The 22,945-nt window shown below is 39.7% G+C and overlaps 2 protein-coding genes across 2 annotated transcripts; both read right to left on the reverse strand.

Moving 5' to 3' along the window:
* Positions 1-299: 299 nt before the first annotated feature.
* On the reverse strand, positions 300-3,244 carry snrpd3l (small nuclear ribonucleoprotein D3 polypeptide, like). The gene is made up of 4 exons (XM_038733835.1): positions 3,095-3,244; positions 2,201-2,341; positions 1,105-1,297; positions 300-522 (listed from the first exon to the last, which is right to left on the reverse strand). Exons 2-4 carry the CDS (start codon positions 2,324-2,326, stop codon positions 458-460), a joined length of 384 nt encoding a protein of 127 aa, XP_038589763.1. The 5' UTR covers positions 2,327-2,341; positions 3,095-3,244; the 3' UTR covers positions 300-457.
* Positions 3,245-9,041: 5,797 nt separating this feature from the next.
* Positions 9,042-21,242, reverse strand: adora2ab (adenosine A2a receptor b). The gene is made up of 5 exons (XM_038734597.1): positions 20,946-21,242; positions 14,850-15,394; positions 13,184-13,315; positions 11,319-11,422; positions 9,042-10,512 (listed from the first exon to the last, which is right to left on the reverse strand). Exons 2-5 carry the CDS (start codon positions 15,047-15,049, stop codon positions 9,539-9,541), a joined length of 1,410 nt encoding a protein of 469 aa, XP_038590525.1. The 5' UTR covers positions 15,050-15,394; positions 20,946-21,242; the 3' UTR covers positions 9,042-9,538.
* Between the last annotated feature and the right edge of the window lie 1,703 nt (positions 21,243-22,945).

The raw sequence follows: 22,945 nt of genomic DNA on the forward strand, positions 1-22,945 counted from the left end.
TTAAGACCCTTCATGCTGGGATTTATGTTCTATAAGCACTGAAGCCTATTTGTTCAGAATGTGGTGACTTAATATTCCTCTGGTTGCCACACAAACTGTACGGTTTACCATCTCTATAGTAAACTTGAGCAAAGATCACACCAAATACTTTAACATTTCATGTGTTAGCAGGCAAGAAAAATCAATCCATGACGCAAAAATCTGACTGGGGCAGATGCTAAAAACTTAGGTGAACATTTTAACTTAAGAGTGGTCATGCGGAAAAGTAGTAATGTGACAAGTCATTCAGACAAGAATCATAAAAGTGAAATATGTTTATTTTCATAAAAAATGAAATTAAAGCAACATGCTGCAAAACACAGGATGGCAAACTGCCCAAGATATTCAAACCGGATAAGACCCCCCCCCCCCAAAAAGGACACTATACAATGCAACAATCTTCACACCGCTGGAGCAGTTATCGCCTCTTCTGGAAGATGTTGCCTCTTCCCATTCCACCACGACCCCGACCCCTCGCTGCCACTGCAGACAAAAGACAGCAGTTTAGAAATAAAATTAACAATCTGATTTAAATAGTAGACAAGTTGTCTCATCTTAAAATAGAATTCAATATATAATTTGAAGTTCAAAAGTAGAATCGAATCAATACCCCTGACACAGGCCCCACAGCCGGGACTTGGATGCATTTAACACAGGTATTTTAGTCTATTGAATTGATCTTTATATACAAATGTTATTGTATCCATACTGTTTATACAAGTTAGGGCATAACCCCTTAATACAACGATGAAGCGCTTTAGTGGAAACCTGTTAAAATCTATCGGTTCCGTTCTCAGGTTGGCAACTCCTTCACAATGTCAAAACGCAAATACAACTCACTTGGATGAAAGTACACCAGTCCAATGAAAGTGCTTAGAGTAACATTTAGAATTTAGCAGCATGTGAAAAAGCATTTCTCCCCTTACAAGTTATACTTTTGCTGTACAAAAAATAAGTGATTAAATGTATAAACTGCTGAAATTAAACAGCTGCAGCAGATGTGATGAGGTTGATGAAAACCCAGTGATTTTCTGGGAGATACTGGTCCAAAAGCTTCCCACTCACCTTGTGCTTTGAGAATAGCTGCCTTTCCCCTTCCTGCACCAGATCCCTGGTTCTTGTTTTTCATACTCTTTAACATAGGAGCATTCTTTAACATGTCCGGTAAGATCAGGAAGCGGATCTTGCTGCCTCTGATGTAGACTTGCTCCAACTGTGCTACCCGGCCATCACGATAAGTCACTGTTATATTGGACATCTGTAGTGTACAGGGGGAAAAAAGTATATGGTTGAAAGAAAAATCGCAGAAGTGTTACAGTAAATCTAACAAAATTCTGAACCACTGATTGAGGTCTGTTCAATCAGTGGTTCACAATCATCTTTCAACACTACAGCTTTGCTGTTTTCACTTCTTAACATCTAATGGCGGGACTGATTCACAACTTTGAATCTAGTTTATTCAAGTATCTAACAAGATTGGGAGCCATGGCTTTAGTACTTAAGGACCAGCCAACTAATGCGTTCAATAAGAGACCAACAGATGGGGGAGATTGCAAACCTTGGATAAAGTAGGAGTCAAACTGATGAAACGTATAAACGAGCAGATGAGGAACACAGAAAAAGAAAACACTTAAAAATCCATAAACACAGTGTACCAAAACTTCAATATAAAAATATACGCCTAACACACAATAAAGCTAAGGGTCAATTTTTTTATTATTTGCTCCACATTAGCTGTTAACAGTAGAGCAGCCACTCTTCCTGGGTTCCACATCGGGGTACAACCAGGGAAAAATCAAATGTAGATTGGAGGAAACACTTTCAACACAGCCTCTGGTTCAGGAAAGCTACACAAGAGGGCACTATGCAATTCTCCTGAAATCTCACTCACAAAGGGTTTCCTTTCTGTATTGTTACACATTATATTTAATGGGAATTTACTGAAATGCCACATATGATAAGATTGTTCAAAAAAAAAAAAAAAGAGCACTCGCACACAAATTAAGTTATATATTCAAGTAATTGAGCACACCGATCATGAATTAAAGATTTAATAAAAAAATATCAGTTAATTAAAAATCCAAATAAGTGTGGAGAAATCAGGTATTAAGAAGGTGCTTCATTTAAGATTGTTATTCATCCTTTATTATTAAGGACCTACCTGGCAGTTCATATTGTCCTCAGCCTCAATCAGCTTTCCCCTGTACACCTCTCCAGTGTTTGTCTCACAGGTCACAATGTGTCCCTCTGCCTCATGCAGAACCTTGATTGGTACACCAATGGACATGTTTGTTCTGTCTTCCTGAAAAACAACATGTATTGTAGGAAATGTTTAAAATGTGCCGTCTCCATTTTATAAGGTCCATCAAACAGATTTCTACAATTTACCTTATTTGAAGTATTTTACCAATGTTCTTCGGTTGCTGGGCTAAAATCATGAGTTTGTTTTTGATACTATATCTGATTATTTTAGTTATATCGTCAGTGTCAAACTGCAGAGAAACTGCAAATTGGGTCGGTCAAAACATTGAGTTATGTGAAGCCATTCATGCTAACCAAACACTGCTTTGGAAATACTGTAACCAATCAGTCTAAAACGTAGCTACTGCTTTTTAAAATTTTACAAGCGTATCAATCAAGGGCCTTTGGTAAGATGTGGTGTGGGAATAACTTAAATTCAAGCTTCATAAATACCACAAATATCTTTGCTAAAAAAAATTAAACTTAGCCGTTAGCTAAATTAGCTACTGTGGCTAACTAGCTAACGATAGTCCTCGATGAATTTACAATAATGCAACGGTAACTTACCTAAAAATAGTTAAGGCCTCTATACATTATCTTGAAGTACTTATTGGTACAAACCACAGCTGGTATAATTTTCTCAATTCACATTAACATTTGTCTCTTATGGAGCAGAAACTCTCGAGTTTGTCAAATACACGGAACCATGTCGGCCAAATGAATGAATAAGCTCTTTTAAAAAAACACAGACAAACACCACTATTGTGGTAAACTATGTGATAATATATTTGTCCCTTTCTGTTAATACGGTTACCTTAATTCTGTCTTGAATACGGATTTCTTTGTTGTTTCTTCTTCAACGACTCTGCAACGTGCGCTTGGATCTCCGCCGTACCTTTTAGAGCCTTTTTCCGCCTACCCACAATGCAACAACGGATCAACGAAGTACTTCCTGTGGCGCCGTGCGGTGCATTGTGGGACTTGTGATTTTTAAGCTAATCTATCCTCTTAACCCTTTGATGCGCATGGCATGCAAACCCCTTCAAATGCATAACGTGGGTCAAAAATGACCCATGAATTTACAACCCAAAACTCTCGTTTTTATCTAGATTTTACATAAACAAAGTTATCAGAATAAAGCAGAAGGTCTCTCAAGAGCAGCATATTTATTTACATCAATAGAATTACCTAAGTTACAATGTGCCAATCTAGACAAACTATTATATAACTTTATATGGAGGAAGAAGCCCCATAAAATCAGGAAAAACATCTTCTTGACTAATAAAACTGAGGAGGGGGATTTTGTGATAATTGACTTCTCAATTTTCAATGAGATATTAAAAATCAACTGGATTAAAAGATTTTTGAAAAATCCAAAAGGTTTTTGGAACATTGTTCCAAACTTTATCTTTGAAAAACTTGGTAAAATCACGTTCTTGCTTCAGTGCCGATACTCCATCAACGGTCTGCCAGTCAAACTGTTTAACTTCCATAAACAGGCTCTAACTTGTTGGTCACTTTTGTACAAACACAATTTCTCCCCTCACAAATGTTTTATCTGGAACAACATGAACATCATACATAGAAACAAGACTCTCTTTATACAAAACTGGTTTAAAGATGTCAGTCAACTGATATCCCAATTATTAAATAACTTAAATCAAATTTTAACTTATGACAACTTCACTCATAAATTTAACTTCCATCCTCCGAGATAAGAATTTGATATTGTAACCAGAGCTATACCCCATGGGATCATCACCCTACTTAGAGATGAGAAAGATTTAGATCAAATTTATGTATTTTTCTCCAGCTTTTCTAGACAGAAAGGTCAACAACAAAGTAATTAAAAACCTTTTATGTGCAAAATCTATCCCTGCCTCCAGGTACAAATGGACCCCCTTGTATGAAAATATTAATTGGAATAGAGCATGGAGTAACCCACATACATTTTAGATTACAAAAATAGTAAAAGAAATATATCACCACTATTACCCCTGTAACAAGATTAGGGAAAATTTATCCCTACTGTAGACGAAAAATGCAGCTTCTGTTCTTTGGAAACAGAAACATTAGACCATTTATTCTATAGCTGTTCACATAGCTCTTCTTTGTGGAATGATATACAATGTTTTATTAATGGACACTTTGGCTCAAACATACACTTATCTAATTTTGACATCTTCTTTTATTTTTCTGATTCAAACTCTATACAATATATAATCAATTTATTAATTTTGCTTGGAATTTTTCTTATTCATAAATCAAACTTTATGAAGAACAAACCTCTTTTCAATGTTTTTAAACTTGACTTAAAAAATTATATAGTCTGTATATCTGGATTACAGGGTAAATTAGCATCAAAATGTTTGCAACATTTATCTAATTTAACTTTATATTTAAGTTAACTAATATTTATTGTTTGATACTCTGGCTGTATACTTTTTTGTTGTTTATATTTCTTTTTTTTACAGTTTTTTTATTCTTTATGAAAACGTGAAATGTAACTAAATGATTTTTGTATTCAATTTCTTTTTTCAGCAAATTTTAACAAATGATCTGCAATAAAAAAAAAAGTGAATATTTTTGAAAACCCCTGCCAGGGTGAGGATTTTCAGAAATTACAATTTTATTAGGCTCTGATTGGCCAACGTTTCTTTACGGTTAGGGCCATATCGCCGCCAGGTGGTTTGGCATGCGCTTGACAGCGCTTGATAATTTGTGTTTGCGTTTTCATGTGGACGGATATTGTTTTTAAACGAAGGAGGAAAACTTCGGTTATAAAAATACCAGTGTCCGTGTGGACTAGGCCTGATACTGCGGCATAGATGGTAAGTGCTACAGACGCAAAACTCACAGGGTAGGTTCAGACCCATGTGACGACGGCAGGCAAGAAACTTCGCTGACTTCTACCTTTAGGAGGCGCAATAAGCAAACTTAAAAACCTATTTTAATTAATTCCTCCGAAGCCGCAAGTCCAATCAACACCAAACTTGGCACGGATAATCTCTGGACAAAGCTGCTAAAAGTTTATAGAGGAAATTTTGATCCAACAAAAAATGTCGCAATTATAAGCTTACAAATATTAGCAAAAAACAATAAAAACAAGAAGTGATGTCATATCTTAGGTCTGGAATGTCCGATCGACATAAATTTGGAGCAATAATGAGGTGCCCTGAACGCCTGTGCAAAATGTGAGCCCCTAGGTGGCGCTATTTAACCCGAAAAAATTGTTCCCCTATAACCACAAGTCACATTGAAATGAAACTTGAGCCGAATTGTTCAGCATGGTCTCCTTACTACAGGCACCAAAGTTGACCCAAATTTGCCCATAGGTGATGCTGTTATTGCACATTAAAGATGTGAAAAAAAATTCCATTGACTTAGATGCATTTTATATCTCCATAACCACAAGTTCGATTGACACCAAATTTAGGTAATTTTTTCCCCATGGGGTTCTGATGACACCTGAAAAATTTGGTGCAATTCGGCTTATAGGTGGCGCTATAATCAAAGCTCAAATACCGTGGGAAAATCCCATTCCTTTCAATGAGATTTTGGGCCATTTTGCCCCATAACTACGCGCTACTACATCACACATTCATAAACCTTATTTCTACGTGTTTGTGGGGATACTGCAATTTGTATGGTATGGGACACGCCTCTGTGCGATGACATTTTCATTTAGCTAAATTGTGAAAAACTAAAAAATAAATTTTTTAACTCCTCCCAGGCAAGTCCGATCGACACCAAACTTGGCATGGACAATCGCCGGACCAAGCTGATAAAAGATGTAGAGGAAATTTTTATACGCGAAAAAACGTCCAAATTATAGGCAAACAAATATTTGCGAAACCCGCTAAAAACTGGATGTGATGTCATTTCTCAGCTTTGCATCGTCCACCAAACTCAGGGACTCCCGAGGGGCTGTGTGAAATTTGGGGTCAATCGGCCTCTCGGTGGCACTATTAATCGTAGGCTATATGAAATAACACTGCCATAGACATAGATTAATTTTATATCTCCAGAACCGCATGTCCCTTTAATTTCAAACTGTGGTATGTTTATTTACCATGGGCCCCCAGACCCACTGCGCGGCGCCCGAAGGGCGAGTGGCGCACCTGGCGCCGGGGGTTTGGGCCACGCTTACAACTGCTTGCAATTCTAGTTTTTATTTGTACTTTCTTCTGTATTAACAAACATAGTTTTTGTATTCCTACATCAGTTTTTCAGATACATGGCTAAAAAAAATGACCCCTATGTTTTCACTATGGAATAGGAACATTTGATATTGTTGTTAGGAACATATTTATTGCAGACCACTTCACCTACCTGCCTTGCCTGATCCTTGGTCATTTCTGTCATCTGAATAACAAAGTCAGCTGCACACTGACTACCAGAGCTAGACAGGTTTTTGTATAGATTTAGTCACAAGAGGACCAATGTTAAAAGTTCAAGAGTTTATGCAGTCTATGCATAAATATGTGGGTCTATGCAAACCATAGACTGTATTTAAAAATGCAAACCAACCACCTCCCACACACATACGCACATGACTTTTATTAGAACGAGCACATAAGGTACATTATTTTTCCTCAGCGTGGTCTCTCACCGAAGCAAGGTCTTTCCACTAGATGGTTGACACCAAAAGTTTTATGTATGTTGTGGGTCCATGTCTCCACTGCATCAGCCTAAGAGAGCACATAATGATAATCAGATATTGCTGTTGCTTCTAAGAAACTGTTAATGAGTCTCTAATATTTAGCTTGTTCTTTCTAAAACAACAACAAAAAAAACATTTGCATGCCAATATCATGCTTCTCATACAATAGTTTATCACTGAATGGCATGCTATAAAGAGGCCCACTGGATTGTTTTCTTTCAGGACATCATACTATCATTGACCCTGTTGGAGCCTTTTGTGGGATTACAAGACAAATAATGGCATCAACGAGGCAGATTCAGGGTTTTGTTTATTTTATTGTCTTAAAATTACAGAGACTCCCATAGCCACATCATTTTCCTAATCCTTATCTCATGCTTATCAAAGTAGCAAAAACAACAACAACAAAGCATTAAAATGAAATGGCTTCATCCAAACCACAAACTATAAAATACAACTGAGTTTTTGAATAAACATACATGACCTTGATACATACTCATGTATGTTTATTCCTGGTGACATGTCTCTGGGATTACTTTAAGGCACGTAGATGTTGCTTAATGCAGGTCTTTCCGACAATGAAGCTTAATGAGGAAAGAGAAGGCATAATGGCATAATAAAAGACCTTCATTTGATTTCCATTGCATTAGGTCCATTGACCGGCGTCAGCAGCCAGTCTACTCTGTAAACACTTCTTGCTGAGTAGTCTGTGGTCGTGTGTGTGGGTACATGTGTTTTTTTTCATGTTGTCTATTTGTGCAAGCCTGACTCAGAATGTAGCCCTACTACAAGCATATGGAGAGATATTTGAATAGTTCGAACAAGCTCTTTGTTTTGGATGGTTGGTAACTGCCCTGTATACATTGGATGCCTTTGACGCATGTCACATAGTTGTTGTACCAGCAATGCAACACGTGTTGCCTGGCAGTTATCAAATGAATCATCAAACTGGCAACATTAAATGTTCTGTAGCTATCCAGCACTTATAGAGAGATGGCCTTTTATGATGAGATCTTTACACAGGGAAGGTGCACGCCTTATGCTTGCAACAACGTTGTTTCCCCAAGTTGTCAGACAGGACTTTTTATGGTTCATTCGGATCATTAGTTACAGCTCTTAGTAGGACATACTTCATATGTTTCAGCTATTAACAGTATGTAGGTTCGTATAGCTAGGTTCATGGAAAGACAGTTCATTAATAGTTGGCGTGACTGGTGTGACTAGTTAATAGCGATCTCAGCAGGTGATAAACAGTACACTAGCACGTATTTAAGACTTTTAATTTTCCAGTAAGTAAAAACAATACAGATGATCATCAAAAAAGTTGACCTGATGCCACATTTTTAAAAAATGCAGTTCAAGAATTGAAACTTTTTAAGACTCGTATTACAAGATACAGTACAGCTGAGAAAGGATATTAAGAACACACTGCCAATATACACCATATTACCAAGAGTTTCTGGACACCTGCCTTTACATGCACATGAAGGTTAATGACATCCCCTTCTTAATCTGTAGGGTTTAGTATGGAGTTGGCCCATCCTTTGCAGCTATAACAGCTTCACCTCCTCTGGGAAGGCTGTCTACAAGGTTTAGGAGGGTGTTCATGGGAATTTTTGACCATTCTTCTTGAAGTGCATTTGTGAGGACAGGCACCGGTGTTGGACGAGCAGGCCTGGCTCGCAGTCTTTCTTCTAATTCATCCCAAAAGTGTTCTATCAGGGTTTGGGGTCAGGACGCTTTGTGCACTGGTACGCAGTCATATTGGAACAGGAATCCCCAAACTGTTTCCACAAAGTTGGGAGCATGAGATTGTCCAAAAGGTCTTGGTATGCTGAAGCATTAACAGTTCCTTTCACTGGTGGCCAAGCCCAACCTCTGAAAAACAACCCCATACAATAATTCCCCCTCCACCAAACTTTACACTTGGCACAATGCAGTCAGGCAAGTACCGTCCTCCTGGAAAACGCCAAACCCAGACTCGTCCTTCAGATTGCCAGACAGAGAAGCGTGATTCGTCATTTCAGAGAACACGTCTCCACTGCTCTAATGTCCAGTGGCGGCGTGCTTTACACCACTGCATCCAACGCTTTGCATTGCACTTAAGGCTTGGATGCAGCTGCTCGGCCATGGAAACCCATTCCATGAAGCTCTGTACGCACTGTTCTTGAGCCACACGATGTTTGGAGGTCTGTAGCTATTGACTCTGCAGAAAGTTGGCGAATTCTGCGCATTGTGCGCCTCAGCCTGCGCTGACCCCGCTCTGTGATTTTATGCTGTAGAAGCAGCATTGTAGAAGCAGTCTGCATGCCTAGCTGCTTGATTTGATACACATGTGGCCATGGAAGTGAATGGAAAACCTGAAATCAATGATTCGAAGGGGTGGCCCAATACTTCTGGCAATATGGTGTATGTTATTGCACTGTATGTCAAGAAAATGTAAGTATCAGCCCATTTTAAACATCCATCTGATAAATTCTGTTGTGTGCTTGTAGATCTAAACAAATGAATAACATAGTCATGTTTGTACACTGTTATATGTTGTGTGGTAATAAAACATTTAAAATACCTACATATCTTTCATATTTTACTTTGTTATGAGATTTCTGTAAGATCTGTAGAGTGGACACACTCAGTCTGTTTTAGGGAAAGAGCCTGAACATTGACAAAAGCAATGCAACTTCCACTGTCGTTCACCTCCAAAACATCTGTTCCCCTCAGATATGTGACCGACTCTACTCCATCCTGAGCAGCAAACCCCATGGTGCGTGGCTGCTGTTGCATTACTGAAAGGGTGCTACACTTTATTTGATGTCCGTTGGGTATGTAGCTGCTTGGTGCACTATTAAACTTTGATGTCCAATGACAAGAGGTTTCATGAGTAGCTATTGCTGGAGTTTGGTCAGGAATGGGGTCCAGGATGTAGCTATTCACCACTGTGCCACATGATGAACCCTCTTTACTGGTACGGGAGGAAGTCCGCGTGATACTGCTGGCCCCAACACCTCTGCCATCACCGCCCGCAACCACAAACCCATGTCCATCCGTCTGCCCTAGGATGTGCTGATACAGGATCCTCCGAAATGTTTGTCTAAACTCCCGAAGGCGATAAGCGTAGATGAAGGGATTCACAACAGAGTTAGCATGGGAGAGGATGATGGCAATGTTCATCACCCAGATATGTGAGCGCTTACAGTCCTGACACAGGTAGTTGAAACAGTTAATGATGTGCAGCGGAAGCCAACACAGAGCAAACAAACCTACAATGATGGCCAGCGATTTGGCAGCATGTACTTCCTTCTGCAGGGTTGAACGACATACGCTCGACGATGATGTTATTTCTCCAGGAGCAGGTGTGTGCGCAACTTTGACACCCATTAGTCTGAGCTGGCGCCGTGCGGCCATGAAGATATGAGCATAGATAACCAGCATGACCAACAGGGGCACCAGCACACAACCAAAGAAATTGAAATATATCATGTAGTCCATTGTAACCACTTCTTCAAACAGACACTCTGTGAGGCCTTCAGGGCAGCTGTTGTTGGTAGCGGTGTTGGTGGTGTTCCAACCTGTACAACAGAGCCAGAGGTTATTTATTGCCAGCTTTATCTGTCAACCAAATAGAGGGTCGCAGGGCAGTCAATCAAAGGGCTGACACATAGAGACAACCATTCACGGTCACACCTATGGGCATCGGGGCAATTTAGAGTTGCGGATTAACCTAACCTGCAGTCTTTGTAGATTGTGGGAGAAAGCCAGAGTGCCCAGGGTAAAACCCCGGAAAACTCCATATTTAGAAGGGCCCCACTGAGACAGTGGTTTCAAAACCAGAACCCTCTTGCTGTAAGGTGAAAGTGCCAACCACCGCACCACCATGCTGCCCCAGAGAATTTTATTTGGTAAAACATTTTTCATACAATTTTGGAAGGTTAATGTGCATGGTAGGTGGTTTCAGATTACTCAAAAATCATCTCGGTAGCAAGAATCACTTAGCTAAATTGAAGCCAGTATCAAAATAACAGATGCATTTCTTGTTCAGAATTGTCAACAACGATGTGAATTTAAGCACTTTTCTCTAGAAATATGTTCTTGAATGGGATGTTGAGGCTTCAAGCAGGGTATGTTTGGAGATGTGTTTCATTTGATTAACTCCTGACTGCTACTTACTCGATCTGTTTTCCAAAACTCAGATTTTCTGGCTTTGAACAACTGACAATGAAACAAATGTGAACCAAAATCCAGGTATCAAACCATCTCCTCAGAAATCTATTGTCTACGTAACTGGTGCCTCATTTTATTTTCTTCTACAGGCTTGGGTAGCAACACTTGAGGCAGTGAAAGGGTGCATTTAAATTTGCCTAAATAAATCTCCCACCTTTGTTCCAGCCCAGCATCGGTGTCAGGCCGATACCTACTGAGAGAACCCAGCACAATGCGATGATGCCCTTTGCCCTCTCCCCTGTCACAAGACTATTGTACCTGAAACATTGAGCAGAGCACAACAATATATTAGGGCTAGTTGTTTTATCTAATTTCTAATGTGATAGCATCCCTCTGAGGCAAAGTCAGTATTTGTTGATTTAAATGAGTATACAGAGGTTTTGCATTTAAGCCCATTTGCATTATTGATTTAATGAGCCAAAACAATATTTCAATTGTCCCATTGAAGTTTATTTATTATTACTGGCTTTTCCGCACACTATAATCAATTACAGTAATTTGACCAGTACCTCCCCAGTACTTCTGTCTGGTCAAACATTTTGATGCCAGTGCAACAGAAGGCTTTGTTTAACAAAAGTACAGTTTTGTATGTTTTTCCTTCCAGTAAACACAGTGTGAAATCTTGCTGCGTGTCGTTGCAGGATTCTGCAAACAGTTGAGCCAATGTGCCTAAATCTGCAACAAAGGGTATTTCCTTCCTACAGTGTCTTTCACACTTCTGCCTCATCTAAGTTATGACATTACCTCAAGGTGCTCAAGAATGTGTTATGCGGTTGAGTCATGCAATAGCTTCTGAGCAACATGGTGATCTACACAAATTACTGTACTAAGATGAGTGAAAGGGTGAGGAAACTGAAATCACAAAAAAAACACATAATTGTAGTTAAAGATGTAAGCTTTACTATTCACTGTTTGAATGCTGGTAACGTAACTCCCACTGACATATGTTAGGACATTTATTTCACAATGCAACCCCTGATAAGATTGTAAGATATTGATAGCTTTATGTTATAATATTTATTTATATTGCTTTTTTATTTGGTTAATTTCAACAAAATGGACACTAGGACATCAACAAATCATCACTATTCTTGGTTCTGACATGTAATTCAGATCTGTCAGGAATACTTGCAGACACAGTCACATCTGGACCTGTTATTAGATATTTCTGAAGACTGTGTAAAAACATTAGTCGGAAGTATTATAGTGCAAATGGCTTTATGCAGACATAAGGGAATCCACAACAAATAAATAACTACAGCATGAATAACTACAGTAACATCTTAGTAACATCACCTCATCTACAGCCGTTGTCCCATGTGACAGGTCTTTCATGGCCAGGCTATATTAAGCTTCCTAAAACTCTGATGAATCATTAGCTCTCTGGTCTTCGGTGCTAGGCTTGTGGCACCAGTGTGAAGGCTGCTATTGCAAATGCACCACCCACTGTGGATTACTATATGAAGTATCCTCCCATAGCAGGAGTAAATAATGCAGTTGTGATTAAACAACAGTGTCTTTGGTTACACACAGATGAACTATATGAGTCAATGTGTTGGTCAGAATCCCTGTTGCAGAAAGAATGAACAAGTTACTTTGTTGTAAGCTGCAAAATAAGTGAGTCAATTCAAATAAATTGTTTTTGAATGGTGTTGATTTACGTGGATAACAATGATCAAAGTCAGCAGGTTTAATCCCTCCAACAGCAACAGTAACCCAATAAAGTCTGTGTTGACATACCATACTGTAAATCTGCATCTGCTCTCAAATGGCCAGATGAGCTTTGAATAAGACTGAATGAGATTTAATAAGATCTCTCTCTAATTTAATATGTTTTGCTACACCACCGTATGTGTTCCTTGGACGCCTCTCATGTTTAATGGTTTTCCCACACTCCTCTGACTTGAGTGCCACGTGTGAAAACAGCATTATGTTCAAAATGTTGGTGTAATATGCACGAGGCAACCTTTTCTATACATCTTAGTTTCAGTTTACAGTACAGCTGATGTTTACCCTCACCTGAGCGGGTTCTTGATTGCAATGTAGCGGTCTACAGCGATGGCCAGCAGGCTGAAGATGGAGCTCTGAGTGAGTATGAGGACGAAGCAAGCGATGAACAGGCAGCCGAAGAAGTTGGCACAGAAGCCGGTACTGATGTTGATTTGCAAGAAAATGTCACAGGTTATAAAAATCAAAATTAAATAATAAATTCTTACAAATCTAGTAAAGCATTTTTTCTTATCTTTTTAACCAAATCACTGAAACTAAAACTAACTAAAACTTCAATTAACAGCCTGGGCTTTTATTTACTTAACACAATGATCTCACCATATATTAGGGACAGGCTTTTAATTCATTTACCATGCCGGTAAATCTGAATGAATAATGCTTTGGAACCAAGCAGGAAGCTTCCGGTCTGAGACGTGAAGCCATTGCAGAAGTCCCTTAAACCTGCATTCTGTTGAACAGCCAGCATGGGGCGACTCTACTGGTTGCAAAAAGAAGTCCAGCTCCATTAGAAATAATGGTAAAATGACCCTACTTCTCAGCAGATTTATTACCTCCTTAAACACTTTCCTAATGAGTTTATGGTCTCAATCGCTAGTTTCATGTCTTCTTCAATACAACAATGATGTTCATTTACTAGATTATGGTGCCATTTAGAGGAAAATAAACTATAAAGCAGAGTATACTTCAGGGCGGGATTATCTATGAGTGACAAGTCGTTACCATCGCGACCTGTCAATCAGGCTAGATGTGTTCTGTTGTAGGTGTTAGTAGGCGGGGTCGTCATCATCATGTATTGGAGCCACCTGGTGCCTGGTGTTCTCACTATATAAAGCAGATCCTACCTCTGGTACTTTGGGCGATAGAGAAGAGGGAAACGCAGTTCCCTTTATTTCTCACTCCTCATTATTTTGCTCTCAGCACTACATTGCGCTCATCATTTCATCCATGCAAACATGACACTACTGACTTACTGATTACCATACTACACTGCATTATTTGATTAGGTATGTTAATTAAATATTTGAGTTCTCGTGAAATAAACGCAATAGTACCGCTGCGGCAGGCTGTTGTTGCTGTGTGATTATCCATGTCAGGGTTTTTGAGCCAGCCCGTGACAGTGCCCACGGCACTGTGTAAATTTAACCAGCACCGTTGAAAAAGCATATTAGGAGTTGGTTGTTCACTTTCTCTGGTGAGTACATTTAGCTTTAAGTTTGCTAGACAAAATTGTCAGCCCTATTAAAATGACCTGCACCTAACTAAGCAAGCCATTTAGCTCCACACACGGCCGTTAGCGCCACCGTCTAGTCCAAATATGGTCACATCTCAACATGGCAGGGCCCTATCGGCCAGAATCGAGTCTTCAAAACGGCAGTCCAAAAACCAACAGGTGACGTCACGATGACTACGTCCACTTCTTATATATAGTCTATGTTTGGAACTAGCTCAAGCAGGTGACCTGGTGGGCTTTAAGATGTTTTATACATCCAAAGAACCAGACCACACATCTACTTGAGACCTGGGTTATTTGTCAAAACATGTGGCCACACCAAGCCACTAAAAGGGACTAGGTTTTTAATTGAAGTTTTAAGCACACTGGTTCACAATTACACTGAATTTGAGTCCTGTAAAAAAGATAATTGAGGCATTTTAAAATTAAATAACGTAACAATACCTTATAGTGATAGCGAAGGGAATTGCCAGCAACCCCACAGCAATGTCAGCCACTGCCAGTGACACCACAAAGAAGTTGGTGATGCTCTGCAGATTGGAGTTGAGGCAGACAGACCAGCAGACCAGGATGTTCCCAGCCACAGCCAAGCAAGCGATCACCAACTCCAGGCCAATATAGACCAGCTGGTCATTCTTCAGCATGGTTATTTTTTCCTCTTTTTTGCTTTCTTTGCGCTTTCATCCCACAGGCTCAGCTGCTTGACGTGTTTTTAGACAAAATACCTGCTTGCCAAACCACATAGTGCGACTTAAGGGAAGAGTGATTGTATCATGGGAGGACAGCCAAGAGAGGAAGTTCCCACCACAAACATCACTCGTTACCTTTCACTCTCACACACACTACACCAGTCTGTCATTCTTCCTCTTTGTCTGCAACTGTCTCTTTCGTGTTCAGCTCGGTAAACCTTGTCACAGACTGCGGCAGAATACTGAGGAGGAGGCGTCTGGGAGTTTTTGCCCAATGGCTGCCAAATTAAGAGCAGCGGTCTGGAGAGAGAGAAAGAGACAGAGAGAGCATGACCTCAGTGGTATAGCCTGTACAAACAGATTGCAGATTACCACACACACACACACACACACACGGTTCAGAAAAGCCATCTATCTCTGGAAGACAGGGGTAGAGTTTGTTTTCTATACAGGGCCAAAGCAGACAGTCCAACAATGTACTATTTATTTCAGGAAAAAGTTTCCCGAAACTGTTCCACACACTTATCATTCCCACTACTGACATGCTTTCCTGCAAAGTTCCTAATAATTACACAAAATAAACCACCTGAACATTTAAAAGCCATTGTATTAATAGTGGAACACTTTTTAAGTTATTTTTTCTCTTTTTTTCAAGGTATTTTGCTAAAATCCTTTATACTGTAAGCAGATTAGGTCATATTATTACAAAGAGTGATACAACCTCAGATAACCTTCACAAAGGAGGCCAAGATATTCAGTTAGTAAAATATCTCAGCGGAGTGAAAAAGACAGACAGGTTTCCAGATCATGTCAAATAATTATAACCAAGGCTGCATTGATTCTGTAGATCAGTTAGTGCAGCTTTATTTATTTTCTCTCAAGAAGTTAGATAATAATATTAACAATAATTAACTTTATCTTTGAACTACAGCAAAAGAGTAAAGTTGTTGTGGAAGTTTGTATGGAAGGCTGCTATGAATTTGCATGAGACAAGTTGCTTAACTTTGCATAAAGAGAGGAAGTGAGGGGAAACAGATAACCTGGCTCTGCTGATTGAAACACAAAACACACATTTAAAACCTGCTTTTCTTTCTTAGGATTTATGGAACAGAGAAAAGAGCAGACATGTTGAAGGTTAAAGTTATTTACTCCAGGGGGGAAAGCATTTGCAAACATGATATAGTCCATGCCAGTGTCTATATAGTGAGTCTTCTCTGTCCCTTTCACTTTTTTCTTCCCCTTTGTAATCAGTTATTTCCATTCGTGTGTATCACTGTTTACCAGTGACCTTCTCCAGACCACTCAAGCTGACGCTCATGTGCATCTAACATATAGTGGACGTCAAATCATTTCATTAAAATCTCAACGGCTGTGAGATTTTCAACCTTCAGTCAGCTTTGAAGTGGATGCAGCATTGTATTATGAAAGCTGTGATGATATGATATGAAGTTTCAGTTCAATTTAATTCAGTTATTGGGGAATTCCCCATTTCGTAATATCAAATAACAAAGATTTTGGGTTTGGAAATTCACATTTCCCTACACAGTTCTGCTGCAATTTGTTGTTATTTGATTAAAATACAGAAGGCAAGGCAAGGCAAGTTTATTTGTATAGCACATTTCAACAACAAGGCAATTCAAAGTGCTTTACATAAAACATTAAAGCAACAAAGAGAAATTGAAAAAATAAAACACATTATAAAAACAGGATAAAAAACAGGGTAAAATAGGACAGTAAAAGTTACAGTGCAGTGCAGTGAAAATCTATAAACAAAGAACATGAGAACCGGATGTTACAGTGCAGTGAAAGGTACCAATCTATGGCTTTAATTTAATTTAATTAAAAGCAGTGGTAAAAAGAAAAGTCTTCAGTCTTGATTTAAAAGAACTGACAGTTTCAGCAGACCTGCAGTTATCTGGGAGTTTGTTCCAGATATATGGGGCATTATAGGCTAACTAATAACGCTGCTTCTCCATGTTTAGTTTTCACTTTGGGGACAGAAAGCAGACCTGTCCCAGACGACCTGAGAGGTCTGAATGGTTCATAACAAAGCAGAAGATCAGAAATGTATTTTGGCCCTGAACCATTCAGTGCTTTATAAACTAACAGCAGGATTTTGAAATCAATTCTTTGACATACAGGAGGCAAATGTAGGGGTGATAGTAGGCTGACTTTGTAATTGTCTTAATGTGGCTCCTTAGTTTCAGGTCTGAGTCCATGACTACACAGAGATTTCTGCCTTGGTCTGTGGTTCTTAACATTACCGACTTCCAATCGTTCCTCCCTGGCTCCAAAAACAATAACTTTAGTTTTATCTTTGTTCAGTTGAAGACAATTCTGGCACATCTAATCGTTGACCTGCTCAATACAGTCACTCAGTGCCTGTATGGGATCATAGTCCGCTGGTGATCTCGTTATGTAAATCTATGTGTCATCTACATAACTATGATAACATATTTTGTTGTTTTTCATAATCTGAGTGGCTAGTGGAAGCACAAAAGAGGCCCCAGAATGGAGCCTTGGGGAACTCCACATGTAATTTTTCTTAGCTCAGATGTGTGATTACCTATAGACACAAAGTAGTCCCTGTCTTTTAAAGGTCCAGTGTGTAATATTTCTGAGGCTCTATTGACAGAAATGCAATATAAGATCCATAACTATGTTTTCAGTGGTGTATAAAGACCTTATGTAATGAACCATTATGTTTTTATTACCTTAGAATGAGACATTTATATCTACATAACCACAGGCACCCCCTGCTGTGGAGGTCACTGTATTTTGTCTCATGTTTCTACAGTAGCCGTGACAGCGCACGGCGCTACATAGCGCGTTTCATCATCACGGCGTTCTTCTTCTGCTTGTGTAATCCTGGTAGTATAGACGCCCCTCACTACATTGAATACGTACAAAGAAGAAGGGGGACTAATAATAATAGTAATATACAGTCTCCGAGTAGTCTTCTGGTTTATTAGAAGTAAGAAGAGAAGTGACATTTGGACAAATGAAGGAGCACAAACGTGTTATTTAGCACGAGAGCCGACAGCCAGATGGAGTCGAGACAGACAGCTGATGGCAGAAATCATGGATTTTGTGGATTTTCCAAGATGGAAGGCTAAAACCTTAATGTGGGGCAGATGTTTTCAAAGTGGAGCTGAAGTTGTCTGTTTTCTGCTGGACAGGTAATTAACTTTGTTTGTCAGACTTTAGCGATGCAAATGAAAATTGTTCATAGCTTTAGCTAGAAGCTGGCCATAATCACAGAGAGCCGTGACATGTTTCCCCTGTCAGTGGTGTGAAATATGGATTAATTTCATGGTGCCTACTGTAACGTTAATTGGCAATAAAACCATAACCTTAGCTTAGAGCATGGAAGCATCAGCCAGCTAAACTTTTACTGACTGGTAGAAAAACATTTATTGTTAGTTGGATTGGTTTATTCTCCAGTGCTGTGCCTTGGCTTGAGATGTTATGTTAGTTGGATTAATTTCATGTAGTTATCGCTCTCTCTCCAGCGCTCTGTTTTGGCTTTGTATGTTACCTTGGTGAGAATCAGCTGGTCGCTAATTGGCAATAAAACGGCAGCTTCCAGCATCGAAGCTCAGATAAGCAGCTAAACTTTGAAAAAATGTGTAGATGGATTATAACTTCATGTAGTTCTTCTCCAGCCTCTATTATGGCTTTGTTACGTGGAAAGAAATGTGCCGTTACCTTCCTGAGACAAACAGCTGATGAATATTATTGATAATGAAACGGTAACAGCAGGGAAGCTCAGATCAGCACTGCTTCCCACTGTGCACACAAATATGTAATTTGTACTTTCACATGCTAAATGTCCATTAAAATGTTGCACCGTTTTACCACAAGCTGAAATTATGTCTGTCAGTACTACTTTGTTTTTCTGTTGTATTTCAAAAAATTCAAAAGACATTTTGGTAATATTTGCATTTTGCTTATCTAATTAAGCAAAGCGAGAGGAGCCTTGATCCTCACCAGCCCATGCCTTTGTAAACTTCATGTATTATGTGGTTTATAATGGAATGTGGTGCAGAAACAGTGAGGCTTACATTGTCCTGGTATCTGTCAGTGGTCATACTTGATGCAGTGTTTGAGAATTTCTTCATTTACTTTGGTATGTTAGTCCAGATGAGCCAACCCTCCCAAGATGTAAAATAATACAGGAGTATGAGACATCATGTAGCACTTCATTTCTTCATGTGGCTGTTGTTTATTAATGAAAAAGTAACAATAATATTCAAAAAAACATTTGGTTTTACATAATTTCTTAACACATCTAAAGAAAAGAAATTTCTTGAATGACAATCTCTTTTATCTCATAGATGACATCTCTGTCCTGTCTCAGGCACCATAGCTATACTGCTCGCTTGGGTAGGGGAGGGGGGGGGGTGCAATTTGCAACCCTCACCACTAGATGTCACTAGAAATTACACACTGAACCTTTAAGTAGGATTCAAACCAGTTTAGTACTGTGCCAGAAAGTCCAAGTCCAACCCAGTTTTCAAGTTGCTTGAAGGGTTATTGCTTTAGATTCCCTACTTTAGTAGCACTTTCCTGTGGTAGTTCAGGCTTGTACATCACTACAAAAGCATATTTTAGTGCTATTTACCTCTCAGTTAAACTGGCCTCACTTTTACTGGATAACTGCGCTTTATCTGCACTTCAGTGTCCTTACATGGAAATGTAAATACACACTGCCAGCGTCAGTGTTGAGAATACAGAGAACAGAAAAAAAACAAGCATTTACTTCTCTTCCACGCATTTCCACAGTCATGGAAGGTGTCACACATAGTTATTTCATTAATCTACCTCTGTTGGTCACATATAACCTTGTAGCGCTACCAGCAGTAATCTGGATTGGCAGTACATCAGACCAAAGTCCCACTTTTGTTCTATTGTTCTGCTGCTGAAACCTTCTCACAGGCCAAAGGAATTTAAAAACCAGGGTTTATCCAGTGTGTTTGGAAAGCTACGACAACGGACACATTATCCAGCCCTTTAGTGCATTTAAGACATCAAGAGGCTGCAACCGTTTCTGAAAATTATTCTTCAAAGTTGAAGTGAAAAAAACAAAAACAATATTGGACTTACATCGCATTTTCACCAAACATCACATTTCCCCTTAACACTGGAGTTTAGCCTTCTTGTTTACCCTTCTTGGTGGCTGCTTTGGCAAAAAGACTACTCGCCATTAACGTGAACGTGCCTATTTGTCTGGGAGCCTTGGAGGAAGTGATAAGAAAATACACATCCTGCTGGAGAGGGATCTGTCTCTGTCAATCAATGTACTCAGCTCATCTCCACCCAAGTCAAAGGAAAACCAAAAGAAAAGCAGCTGTATTGCTGGCGGAACCACAGTGGAGGTCCTGACATCAGAGTGTGAAGTCTTGACATCAGGAACAGATCGGACAACAGAGACATGAACATGATCTGAGCCAATACTACACAGTCCCTGCGGGGCCAGTTACAGATGAAAAAAAGGCACCAGCACTGACCCCGTGCTCAAGTGTTCACATACCTTACAAACTGAGATAAATACACACACTGTAGCCTAATAGTTACACCTACAAATTGCAGTAAGCTTATTCCTAATGCAGTGTGTTTTAAAAAAGTTAATCTCAGTAACGTAATCTAGGCTGATTCATCGACGTAAAAACTCCGCAATCTAGACAGAGTGAGCGCTTCGATAATTGAAGAACAACGAATGACTGAAGTTTGGGTGCTTTTGGTTTATTTATAAGACACGGTCTAACAGAGATTATGGGGAAACACCTGTTAGGCTACTACTTGTGTAACAACAAATGGCAAACACGTAATTTACAACAAGCATTCTTACCTTATTGTGAGTGTGAAAGTCTTTCCATCCAATCAAGCCTGTTCAGATGATGCGTTTGATCCAGAAACTTTAGTGTAGTTGGGGAGGGAAAGACAGAATTAAAAAAAAGATGTAAATCGGTGCGCCAGGAGAACACGCGGCCGCACGCGCGCCTCTTCTCTCTCTCTCTCTCTCTCTCTCTCTCTCTCTCGGTGTGACTTTGTTGAGGGGGTCTTCTGGGAAACAGTGACGTATAGACGAACGGAAATACCTTTTGACAATGGTGGAGGGGCGCAATAATTTCAGAAAGGGACAGAATAAAATACACTCGAAACGGATTAAATAAAGTGTGTCAACCTTTATATGCTCTGAGTTTCACTTGTCAGCTATAAGGAAAGCCCCTTCAAGTTCTCCCACGTTCCACCACACACCGTGTTTGGTTTGGCTTGTTTGAGGTGCAGAAAAGTGCACACACAGTCAAATAGGGAAGATTGTAAACTGTTTGTTTGCTTGAGCTCTGAAATTTACTCTACACTACTTCTGTCTTTTGGTTTTTATATTCATATGTATCCCTGGAGATGCACCATATTGTGTGTTTATTTGTCATGTAAAATACCACATTGTGGTGCCATCTTTTGTGGCTTAATGCAAAGGATGCTTTGAATTACCTCTGTGTTTGATAAAGTTGCATTCCCTTGCCTTTAACATTTGATGATGATGATTTGTCTTTATCTCTCTTGATCTCAGATAAAAGCTAATGTTGCCATTAAACTACTTTTCTAACTCTAACATACATAGGCCTATATGGAACCACCGGGATACTTAGATCTCAAGTGCATTGCCAATAAATGATAAACTAAACTAGAAAAGAATTTTTAAGACTCATGTTTCTCATAAAGAACTGTCAGGTTTGCGCAGTGACAAGAGTAATGTTGACAGTCAGTCAGCAGCATGAGTCATCAGTCATGGTTCATAACTTAAGTAAGATTCTCCAGTTAAGCAAATATGTTTTTGGTTTTGTATTGGATGGAAGATTTAAAAACCCAGAGGCCTCCTCCACTGTCGCCTCACAGCAAGAAGGTCGTGGGTTCAAACCCCAGTTGCCCGGCCTTTCTGTGCGGTGTTTGCATGTTCTCCCGTGTCCGCGTGGGTTCCCTCCGGGTGCTCCAGCTTCCTCCCACCGTCCATAGACATGCAGGCTAGGTTAATTGGTGTCTCTAAATTGCCCTTAGGTGTGAATGTGAGTGTGAGTGGTTGTCTGTCTATGTGTGGCCCTGCGATGGACTGGCGACCTGTCCAGGGTGTACCCCGCCTTTCGCCTCCTCCAATCACATCCATTGGAGGTAACACATGTGAAGTTCAGAAACACAGATGTCTCAAGCCACAGTCAGGCAACCACAAGTTAAAGTGTGACTGCTCCAAATGGTCACACTGTTCTTTGTTGAGGATCTGAATTAATGGCAGCTTGTGTGTCTTCCGTCAAAGACAATGCCACATTAAGGAGATGGCTTAGATCTGTCCAAAGATTTATGTAAATCCTTAAAGTGACATTGATATTTTAGGCATCTACCAAACAGCATCATAAAAATACAGTGCAGAATTGATCAACACTAGAGTACTGCATCACAGATGGGACTGACGATGTGTCAGTGTTTGCTGTGTGGATCACAATCTTGTTCCCTATGAAGATTTCCTGTTCCACAAACACTGATGTGACCACAGATCTTCCAACACACCCAAACCACCATGGATGATGTCCTGTGAACCAAGAGATGGTCAGAGATCAACTGGCCTTTTTAAATGTTCAACTGCCAGTGCTCCTACCACTTCTTGTGGAAGAGCTGGTTTGTTATCTGCAGGATGAAACTGGTAGCCTACTGTTGGAGACTTTCTGACAGAAGTAGCCTACTGTGGGTTAAAGCAAGCCTATGTAACGTCAATGTCAGCTACTGACAAGTGAAAATGATCAGACAGTAAATGCTAAAACCTAGTTTAACAGCAGTAAAATTAGTCAGTTACAC

The sequence above is a fragment of the Micropterus salmoides genome, unplaced genomic scaffold (genome assembly GCF_014851395.1).
Source record: "Micropterus salmoides isolate LMB-PRFRI ecotype aquatic unplaced genomic scaffold, ASM1485139v1 Ms_hic_scaffold_20, whole genome shotgun sequence".
In the NCBI taxonomy this organism is placed as follows: Eukaryota; Metazoa; Chordata; class Actinopteri; order Centrarchiformes; family Centrarchidae; genus Micropterus; species Micropterus salmoides.